General features: G+C 34.4%; 1 protein-coding gene across 1 annotated transcript; it reads left to right on the forward strand.

The window, feature by feature from the left end:
• Window positions 1-1,707: 1,707 nt before the first annotated feature.
• Window positions 1,708-7,498, forward strand: LOC134261935 (E3 ubiquitin-protein ligase Mdm2-like; the record flags this gene model as incomplete). The annotated part of the gene is made up of 7 exons (XM_062744319.1): window positions 1,708-1,846; window positions 2,016-2,271; window positions 2,503-2,606; window positions 3,085-3,243; window positions 3,946-4,026; window positions 4,848-5,197; window positions 7,438-7,498. Coding segments are annotated over 7 exons (1,150 nt in total), but the record flags the coding sequence as incomplete, so codon positions are not given.
• Between the last annotated feature and the right edge of the window lie 4,151 nt (window positions 7,499-11,649).

The following is an 11,649-nucleotide window of genomic DNA, read 5'->3' on the forward strand; positions in this document are numbered from 1 at the left end:
CAAACTTTGTAGTTGAGGAATCTTGGGTTTTCCGAGAATGTCGACCAAAAAGTAGGTCACAGTGAATATCTCAGGTACATATTAGCTTAGAATCATCAAATTTTGTCAGTTTAGGCACCTTGGGTTTTCAGAGAATGTCGACTAAAAAGTAGGTCAACGTGACGTACTTTTCACATTTTATGGCTATATTTAATTATATCTGGTACTTATTGGCTCGGAATCATCAAACTTTGTCAGTTGAGGCATCTTGGGTTTTCGGAGAATGTCGACCAAAAAGTAGGTCACCGTGACCTACTGTTGAATATTTCAGGTATTTATTGGCTTAGAATCATCAAATTTTGTCAGTTTAGGCATCTTGGGTTTTTGGATAACGTCGACCAAAAAGTAGGTCACCATGACCTACTTTTGATATTTGATGGCTATATTTATTTATCTCTGGTACTAATTGGCTTAGAATCTTCAAACTTTGTCAGTTGATGCATCTTGGGTTTTCAGAGAATGTTGACCAAAAAGAAGGTCATGGTAACCTACTTTTGAATATCTCAGGTACTTATTTAAGGACAGATGATACAAACAATTTTTTTCTTTGAAAAAGATTAAATATCATGTCACAAGTTTATAAAAGTGGATGGTTCTTAGAATTTTTTCTCCGAAGAACTGGAATATGAAAAAGACTTGGAAAATATTAGTAATATTTCAATGAAAACACAAATATAGACAAATCACATTCAGTAAAGGTTTACAGGTGAAAATAAATTTCAGAATATGTTATCTTTGCGCTAAAAGTGTAAAATAAACTTAAGAAAAATATACCGAGCCAGGTGAATTTTATTAGGAAAAGCTAAATGGTAAAAATCAGCCTATGTGATATTGCCATTTTTTTATCATTTCGATCTTCCTCTTAAAATTCACCTGGCTTGGTATATTTTTCTAAGGTTTATATTACACTTTTAGCGCCAGGATAACATATTCAGAAATTTATTTTCGCCTGTAAACCTTTACTTATTGAAATATTGAAAACTAATATTTTACAAATCTATTTCATTTTCCACTTCTTTGGAGAAAAAATTCTAAGAACCATCCACTTTTCTAAACTTGTGACATGATACCCGGTATTTAATCTTTTTCAAAGAAAAAAATTGTTTGTATCATCTGTCCTTAATTAGAATCATCAGTCTTTGTTAATTAATATATCTTGAGTCCTCAGAAAATTTCAATCAAAAGGTAGGTCACTGTGACCTACTTGGTATTTTATAATTATATTATAATATCTTCAGTCTTAACTGGCTAAATATTATCAAACTTCGTAAGTTGATGCATTTGGGTCTTATGATACTAATAGAGTTGGAGGCTTCTAATAGAAGTGATAGATTGTACAATTTATCAGAAGAGCGATTCAAGGCCCTTGGGCCTCTTGTTTAAAAAAAAGTATTATTTTAAATGGAAAATGAATATTTTTACATACAGCCAAATCTTGTTATTTCGTACTCCATGTGACCAAGGAAAAACTTTTGAAATGTCCAATACTCAGTAATTTGAGATATCAAGAGTAAAATATGAGAGAAATATGTTATTGATGGGTTTTCCAATCACTTCAACACAATTCAGAAGTTCAACTGTATTTAGGAACAATGTTTATCATTGTATTGTACTGCCATTTTACAAAAAGAAAAAAAAAGAGAAACAATTTCTGTTCTTGTTCATTAGGAATTTGATCCATAAAAACTGCTACCAGCTCCCAGACACGTGTCTGAAGAGAAGACAGGTACTAGTTACCAGACCTCTCCCTAGAAACCAACAGGAAACTGGTACTGCCCCCTCACAGGACGCAACAGCTACAGGGGAGGTAAGTCTGGTTTTCGTTAATTAAAATTGCAAAAAAATTAATTAAAGAAGGATTGGATGGGAAAAGTGTTAAATGTCGGGGTGGGGGTATAGGAACAACAAATAATGGGATCCTTAAAACCATTTTGATGGTAGACAAATGCAACTTTCAACACATACATATATTTTAGGGAAGTAGCCCTGCAGTATGTGGCAGTCAGAGTGTGCCCACCTCCATCATTACCAGCAGTACTGGCCCCTCCACTTCAGGCGGGGCATCTGTACAGTCAACATCCACATCACCACAGGGGGGTGCCAGAGGAGGACCTCAGAGGGGCGCCAGAGAGGGAGGGGACAACAGGAGACGCAGGCGGAAGTCCAAAAGGAGACCACGACCAAAACGAAAGCAGGACAGAAAGAACAGCTCGGAAGCAGGACCCAGCCAAAGTTAGTATTAAAATTTTATTTTATGTCTGAAAATGGTTCTTTTTTCATGTTCTGAAATTGGTGTCCACATCTGAGTTTCTGATGTAAATACTTTTTGATATTTGTGATATTTTTTTAACCATTACTTTGAAAAGCTTTTTAATAAGAAAGATCTTTTCATATTCATATCTGACATTTATCAAGGTGAGATGTTTGGGTATTAGTAATTGACTGAATTTATTTACTTTTCAGATCAAGATCAGGCAGGTTGTTCAGGGTCTTTTGAATGTTCTGATCCATTGTACATTAAGGTGAAGGTGGAGACTGACTCAGACACAGATCACACCAGTAACCAGGTAGTTATAATCAGAAGATTACTGAGGTACTTGCATAATGCAGTGGTAATCAGAGCTGCATTAAACAACGCAATCACTGACAAGTGCCTGCTTAAATTCCTTATATTTCTCATACATAAATATCTGAGGGCGACACTGTTGATATTGGTATTAATGTTAAATATAAGTACAGTAAAACTTGATTATAACAGAGTCACTTGGACTCATGAACGATGAAATTACTTCGCTATATCTGATATCCGTATGAGGAGATCGTTACATTTACATAGTTGGGGATCCAAGATAACTTCTCTATATCCATGCATTCACAATATCCATGTTCGTATTAAACGAGTTTTTCTGTAAAGATCTATAAGATGTTTCTTATTTTTTGCTTAGAGCCTGTTAAATTTGTAAATCTCACATAAATATAATTTGGGTTTACAATTGACATAAATAGACAGAAGAGAAAGTAATGATATTTTTCTATTTCCTATAGCAGGATGGGTCGTCCAGTAGAATTGAGGAGTCCTCAGATGACCTGTGGTTCCTGGAGGAGGATCAGCATGGCTCGGACACGTTCTCGATCGAGTACGAGATAGAGGATTCCGAGCCCTCTGACATCATCTCCGAGTCTTCCTCCGTCGTATCAGGACAGGTGAAGCTTGTATACTGAGCGTAAATCAAATTTTCATGGACAGTGTCTTTGTTAAGTTTCATAACCCTCTGCTTATTCATATAAAATGTTGCTTTAATGCTCATGATTTTCCAAAAGAAATGTGTTTTATGAGTAAAATACAAACAATTATATCATGGCTTGCTGATGAGTTATTCCCCTTTATATACTTGTTCTAAATACTCGTACATAGATATTATGAGATTCATAATGCATTTCTTGTTTAAAATACGGTATTTTATGAATTCACTTACAGGTGTATATATGGAAATGGTTGGAAAAACATTATTTAAAGTTTTTCTACATTGAATTTTATGTAAGAGGAAAAAAACTGTCAGAACCAATTGTTTACATCATTTTGTTGGACGACTGACAAGCAGAAAAGAAATATTTTTTTAACACTTGTTAAATAAAAAAGGAACCTGCTAGCTGCATAATAATATTTTAATATTGCTGTTTTTGCCTCAAGAAACAGATTCATTTTTTTGGCCTTAGTTATGTTTAAATAGTGTGTATACTTGTATAAAAATGAGTTGTTCCCCATATGTTTCTCTGGAAAGTGAAAATTGATTCCAGATTACTAATGTCTGAATTAATAAGATTTCACTGTATTTATTCCGACTTAAAATTAGCAGAACTGTGCACATTTACATGTACTGTAATGTTTACTGGTACTTTACACAGGATGTGATTGTGGTTTGTTCAGACAGTGATGTGGAATTCTGGGCAGATGAGAGTGATACTTGTACAGACTGGAATGAAGGAGTATGTATTTGACATAATTGCTTGAATTGTCATGCACTATGGCAAAGAGTTTGTGTAGTTTTCTTTATCTGATATATTGTTGATTTTATCTTTCATGTCCCTCTCAAGAATTTTTCCCTAATATGGAGACGCACCACTTGCCGGTGGAGAGCTACAAATTTTTGTTCTTGTCACTCAGGGCCAATATACTCTAGATTTTTATTTTTACAAGCAATAACCGTGTAATTACTTGAAAAAAAAGTCCTCCAGAATAAAAAGTGATTTACAGTATTTTCTTCTATATGTTTATTACTAAGTTGTATACTCTAAATGTACATGCAGGTTTTAACGTATCCCTTACTTATATCAGAGAAGTCACCCTGTGGCACAGTGGTTAGAGTGTCTGCTCTAGAATCGCAAAGTAATTAGTTCATCCTTGCGTTGCGGGTTCCAATACCACTGTGGAACGTAGAGACAGGTCCTTTGATGAGACCATATAAACTGAGGTCCCATACATGTCGCAGTAGGTGCGGCATGAAAACGATAGAGCAATAACCACAATTCGTGAAGATTTTGTCTCATAATAAAGAGTAAATGTCTATCTCATGAAAATGTGTCACAAAAATTTTGTGATCTACAGACGTAGTACAATGTAGTATCAACAATAGTAGTTAGTCACATGGCTCCATATATTATTAATTCACAGAATTATTGAATTAAGGGAGATCATTTTACTCTGTTTTAGGTACAAAGCATTGATGCTTATTCTTATGTTACAGTAATAATTTACCACTTTTCCTTGATGTGAGGGATTTGCATTGATTTTATATTCTTTTACTCAGGATCAGTGGACTTGTGCATGTGGTACAAAAAACACCCCTGTCCAACGTCACTGTAAATTCTGCTGGAAAATACGCCCGGGCTGGCTTGGAGAGAAAAGAAAGCGTTCACCCTCCAGTGAAGAAACAGACTCCTATAAAAAATGGAAGGAGGATAGTGAAACAGATACTTCAGATATTGTGAGAGTCGCGGAAAAAGAGACACTGAAATCGGACTCCATAGATTCTGGAATTTGTCTTTCTAGCCAAGACACTGCATCGTCTCAAGCAGAACTTGTCCAGCTTGGGTCCAGGAGGATTTCACTTAATTACGTGTATAAGAAGAGTAAAAACGGGAGCATCATCAGGGCCAGGTTTGCTGTTACCCTTGTTAAAAAAAGCGAAAATGTCCAGAGGTACCATCAAAAATGTCCATGTATAATTTGTTTGATTACTTATAAGAGACCTAAAACATGTACATATTGGGAGATATCTGTATTTTAATTTTCACATATATTTATGGGGGGCACAGGAGCATCAGGTTTGCTGTTACCCTTGTGCTGATTTCAATATAACTTGGCACACGCTAAGATACATAATTCTGTATATCGGTTTTTGATTTCGATGAACGGTGTTGCCGTGGTTACTAAAAATAGAAATTTCTGTAAAATTCTTTCAAAATGCTACTCCTCCTACAGATTTCAATATAACTTGGTACACAGACTACACTAAGATACATAATTCTGTGTACCACGGTGTTGCCGTGGTTCTAAAAAAAAATGTCTATAAGAAATTATGTTTTGTATAATTCTGTGTATCGGTTTTTGATTTCGATGAACGGTGTGCCTTGGTTACTAAAAATAGAAATGCCAAAAGAATTTTTGGCAAACTTTTGATTACTTATAATTTTGTTACTAAAAAAGAACATTTAATGACTATGGAATACCGGTATGCATAATTCTATTTCTGTAAAATTCTTTCAAAATGCTACTCCTCCTACAGTTTTGGTCTGATTTCAATTTAATTTGGTACACAAGACTACACTAAGATACATAATTCTGTGTATGAAGAATGGTGTTGCTGTTGTTACATAGAAATTTCTGTAAAATTCTTTGTATCCTCCTCGTTTGGCCCACAAGCAGACTACACTAAGAAACACAATTTACATATTGTTAATGTCTGCAGTAGATAAAAATACTGTATTTTAATTTTCAATATAATTTGGCCCACAAGCAGACTGAAACACAATTTTATATATTGGTTTTTGACATATATTTATGGTCAAAATGCTATCCTTTCTGATTAAAATATAATGTGTTTTTGTATTGGATGCATTACTAAAGTTATGCAAGTGCTAATTGCTGTGAACCAGACATGTATTATGTTCATGTAGTTCTTCTTATGTTGTTAGGTTTGTAATTTGTAAGGAATTTCATTTCAAATTTGTATGGGCAGTGAGGCTATTGTTATAAAGTTTTACATAAATTTATGTAAATTCTATAAATAAATGATAATTGTACATATTTATGGGAATTATTGTTTTGTTATGAATCCTTGTTTTTTGTTTCATTGTTAAGCACATTGTCTGACATTTTTTTCAGTTTCACATCTACACAGTCTGTTTTATTAAACCCCTTTGAGGAAGAGAAAGCATATTGCTTTGCTGCTGTCTGTCGGTCCACTATCAGTTTCCGTTCATTTTCTTTGCAGAGGTTGCATATTGAAATGAAATTTGGTATACAGATTTATCATAAGATTATCTTGGTTAAGTTCTGTTTTGGGTACAACCTGGCCATTTTGGACAGTTATGCCCCTTCAACTTAGAAAAATTTTAATTATATGTAGTTTCTAAAATTTGGTATATAGATTTTATCATAATAATATCTAGGTCAAGTTCTGTTTTGAGTTTGATCAAGCCATTTTTGAAAGAGTTATAGCCCTTGGACTTAGAAAAAATCCATTTATATAGGGTAGGGAGGAATAAGTGTTTTAAAAAACATCTTTAAACTTTTTATTTAATTTGTATACTGTATTTGTTAGATGAAAAATGTGAGAATTCTGTATGTGCGAAAAAGGGAAATATTCAATTGTAGAAAAATTCAATTACTGTATTCAACTATATTCAATTGGGTATGAATTCAAATCACTGACCTAGCTGTTGCAGGACTTCAAAAATATTAATAATTATTTGTCAATCATTAGACTGTGTTTTCATAAGTGCTAGTATTCAACTTTTTTTCAAACTACATGTAATATATGTATAAATATACTACTACCTCTTTTTTGTGAGCTTGATGTGAAAAGATACACATGAATGGGAATTTTTTTCAAAATGTTTTATGAACTTTTATGAACAAACACATTATAAATACATGTAATGTATTGTAATTCGAAGAATTATTTTTTTTAACCATTATGTATTATTTACATCCAATAGGAAAAAATTATTTTAGGAGGCAGCTAAAATAAGATGTTTTAATTTGTAAGTTCAAAGCAGCTAAAATAATTAAAAATAAAATATAAATTCAATGCTTGTTTATAGTGTATTTTTATCAACCAATTTATGTAATCTTCATTGATTTTAATGTTACATGTTTTTTTTTTCATTTTGAAGGCTGATATTCATTGAAAAGAAATTACTGTGTAATGATAGCAGTAACATTTGTGGGCATTGAAATTATGGAATTTGAATTTTCGTTTTAAACACATTATCCCTTAAATTCACTTCCTGATGAAACGATTTGAATGTGGTTTGGCTGAACTTAACCAAACACACATAACTTGGTGAAAGAAAAACCTTTTGTTTGTTATTATTAAATTTCCACATAGTGGATGGGAGATGCCATTAGCAATCTGATAAATTGTTTGAAAATTAAGTCAAACATGAAGGTCAAGGTCACAGATAAATATAGAACATTTGGAGACATGTTTGCACAGGAAATGCACTTTTTATGCCTCGCTTTGTGGACTAGTCAGAAGTTATTTATCTTATCCTAAGGTTTTGGAGAAAAATCAATATACATTTGCCAGTTTTGGATGCTTATATGTACATGTGAAAGCTCTGTCCTATCTGTTATGACCAAGGTTAGAGTTTGTGTTACAGACAGACAAACAGATGGATGAGATTTATGAAGGGGAGGGGCAAAAAATTTCAAATGTATAAGCAATATTATACAGTTCCGATTCCATAACTGTTTTTCTATAAGGAAACAATTATAGGCTAAATCTTTAGTTTTTTACCAGTCAGAGATATTCCGACATTTAAAAAAACAGACACTATAGATGCATAATCACAAATGCATCCGGTATAAAAGATGGTATGATAACTAATGCATTGTGTCCAAGAACAATAAAATTTTTTTAAAAAGTTTTTCATTGACATTTCAAAGTTATCGTTGTCTTCATTTTACTAGAATTTAAGAATGATTTTGACATCACATGTAGAAATGTTTTGATTAGTTACATTGCTAATAACATCAATTACAGTGGAGCCTCATTTATCCGGACACTTTGGTTCCTAGTCAATTTGTCCGGATATGTGAAGCTTCCGGATATCTGAATCACCAGTTATACAAGACAATATAACATTTAAAAATTCTGTTCCACGCACTGAACACTTTGATTGGTTAAAATTACTGAACACTTTGATTGGTTAAAATTACTAATAAATATTATGAGGGAGTTGTCCCAGGGAGTAGTCCTTAGATGAGGCAAATAGACAGTTTTATGGTATTAATTTTATTTTATATAGAGTTATCACAGTAGAGGGAAAATAAAGAATAAAGCAATTAGAACCTTGCAAGAATCTTGTGGGTTTTTTATGCAGGACTCAAATTGTTTGTGAATGATATCTGGTGACGATTGATACATATGTAAGTACTGTTAGATTGTAACGTTTCATATCTAAACAATTCTTACATTTTTAGCTCACCTGAGCCGAAGGCTCAAGTGAGCTTTTCTGATCACATTTTGTTCGTCATCCGTCCGTCTGTCTGTCCGTCTGTAAACTTTTCACATTTTCGACTTCTAAATCTCAAGAACCACTGGGCCAATTTTGACCAAACTTGGTACAAAGCATCCTTAGGTGAAGGGGAATATAAATTTTTAAAATAAAGGGCCAAGTTATCTCACAAGGGGAGATAATCAAGAAAAGACAAAAATAGGGTGGGGTCATTAAAAAATCTTCTCAAGAACCACTGGGTCAGAAAAGCTGAAACTTATGTGGAAGCATCCTAGGGTAGTGTAGATTCTAAATTGTTCAAATCATGACCCCCGGGGGAAGGGCGTGGCCACAATGGGGAATCAAAGTTTTACATCGAAATATATTGGAAAAATCTTTGAAAATCTTCTCCTCAAGAACCACTGGGCCAGAAAAGAAACTCATGTGGAAACTGGGGTATGTGGACTGTTTAGCATTCTGGGGAATCAAAGGAAATATATAGGAAAAAGTGAACCACTAGAGCTGAAACTCATGTGGAAAATTGTTCAAATTGTTCATGACCCCCGGGGGAAGGGCGGGGCCGGGGAATCAAAGTTTAACATAGAAATATATAAGAAAAATCTTTGAAAATCTTTTTCTCAAGAACCACTGGGCCAAAGTTTTACATCCTGGGGTAGTGTAATATATCATGACACCCGGGGGAAGGGCAGGGCCACAATGGGGAATCAAAAAATCGAAATATATAGGAAAAATCTTTGAAAATCTTCTGCTGAAGAACCACTGGGCCAGAAAAGCTGAAACTGATGTTGAAGCATCCTGGGGTAGTGTAGATTCTAAATGGTTCAAATCATGACCCATGTGGAAGGGTGGGGCCACAATGGGGGATCAAAGGTTTACATCGAAATATATAGGAAAAATCTTTGAAAATCTTCTTCTGGAGAGCCACTGGGCCAGAAAAGCTGAAACTTATGTGCACACTGGGGGGATTTCAAAATGTCTAAATTATGATCAGTGGGGTAGAGTGGGGATGCATTATGTATAACAAGGGGGAAATCTGGTAAAAAACAGAATGGTCAAAGCTTCTCAGGTGAGCAATGTGGCCCGTGGGCCTCTTGTTTAAATCACATTGTGAAATAAATTCTGTTTGAATCTACAAGTCACATTCTGCAATTATGGTCCAGAAAGTAACTGGTCTGGTAGGACAATTCTGTGTGGAGGGTACTATGTCTAATGACGAGTGTTTTGTTTAATGACGAGGTGAATCAGACAAAGACACACTGACAAACATCAATATCAAGCCCTGTTTTAGTTAAATCATTCTTTGTGTTCAACTATAGTACTGTGCGTTTATCCACAAATTTCTTGATACCTTTGTGATATTGCATTGCCAGATAATTTCCATAGTTTTTCAACTCTCTTTATTCTGTTCTATTTTTTAGCTCACCTGAGCCGAAGGCTCAAGTGAGCTTTCTGATCACATTTTGTCTGTAGTCCGTCTGTCCGTCTGTCCATCTGTCTGTCTGTAAACTTTTCACATTTTCGACTTCTTCTCAAGAACCGCTGGACCAATGTCAATCAAACTTGCCACAAAGCATCCTTGGTGAAGGGGATTCAAGTTTGTTTAAATGAAGGGCAACGCCCTCATTCAAGGGGAGATAATTGGGAATTAATAAAAATTTGGTGGCATGTTTTAAAAATCTTCTTCTCAAGAACCACTGTGCCAGGAAAGATGAAACTTATATGGAAGCATCCTTAGGTAGTGTAGATTCAAGTTTGTTCAAGTCATGACCCCCGGGGGTAGGGCAGGGCCACAATGGCCGACCAAAGTTTTACATAGAAATATATAGGAAAATTCTTTAAAAATCTTCTTCTCTAGAACCACTGTGCCAGGAAAGCTGAAACTTATATGGAAGCATCCTCAGGTAGTGTAGATTCACGTTTGTTCAAATCATGACCCCCAGGGGTAGGGCAGGGCCACAAGCTGACAATAGTTGTATATAGAAATATATAGGAGAATTCTTTAAAAATCTTCTCAAAAATAACAAGAGGCCCAAGGGCCTTGAATTGCTCTTCTGATAAATTGTACAATCTATCACTTCTATTAGAAGCCTCCAACTCTATTATTATCATAAGACCCAAAATGCATCAACTGAACGAAGTTTTGATGATATTTAGCCAGTTAAGACTGAAGATACTATAATATAATTATAAAATACCATAAGTAGGTCACAGTGACCTACCTTTTGATTGAAATTTTCTGAGGATTCAAGATACATTAATTGACAAAGACTGATGATTCTAATTAAATAAGTACCTGAGATATTCAAAAGTAGGTCACCATGACCTACTTTTTGGTCAACATTCTCTGAAAACCCAAGATGCATCATCAGACAAAGTTTGAAAATTCTAAGCCAATTAGTACCAGATATAATTAAATATAGCCATAAAATATCAAAAGTAGGTCACAGTGACCTACTTTTTGGTCAACGTTTTCAAGGTGCCTAAACTGACAAAGTTTGATGATTCTAAGCTAATACGTACCTGAGATATTCGTGGTATTAAAGTAGGCAAACACAAACCGGAAATATGACCTTAATATAAATGTATGGCATATAGTGACAGTCTAAGAAATCCGCGTAATTTTCTACCCGATTAGGGTCGACATTCTACGAAAACCCATGATGCCTCAACTGACAAAGTTTGATGATTCTGAGCCATTAAGTACCAGATATAATTAAATTTAGCCATAAAATGTCAAAAGTAGGTCACAGTGACCTACTTTTTGGTCGACATTCTACGAAAACCCATGATGCCTCAACTGACAAGTTTGATGATTCTAAGCTAATACGTGCCTAAGATATTCAAAAGTAGGTCACCGTGACCTAC

This window comes from Saccostrea cucullata, unplaced genomic scaffold (genome assembly GCF_032062105.1).
Source record: "Saccostrea cucullata isolate Sc308-1 unplaced genomic scaffold, CSIRO_AGI_Scuc_v1 ctg12929, whole genome shotgun sequence".
Lineage (NCBI taxonomy): Eukaryota > Metazoa > Mollusca > Bivalvia > Ostreida > Ostreidae > Saccostrea > Saccostrea cuccullata.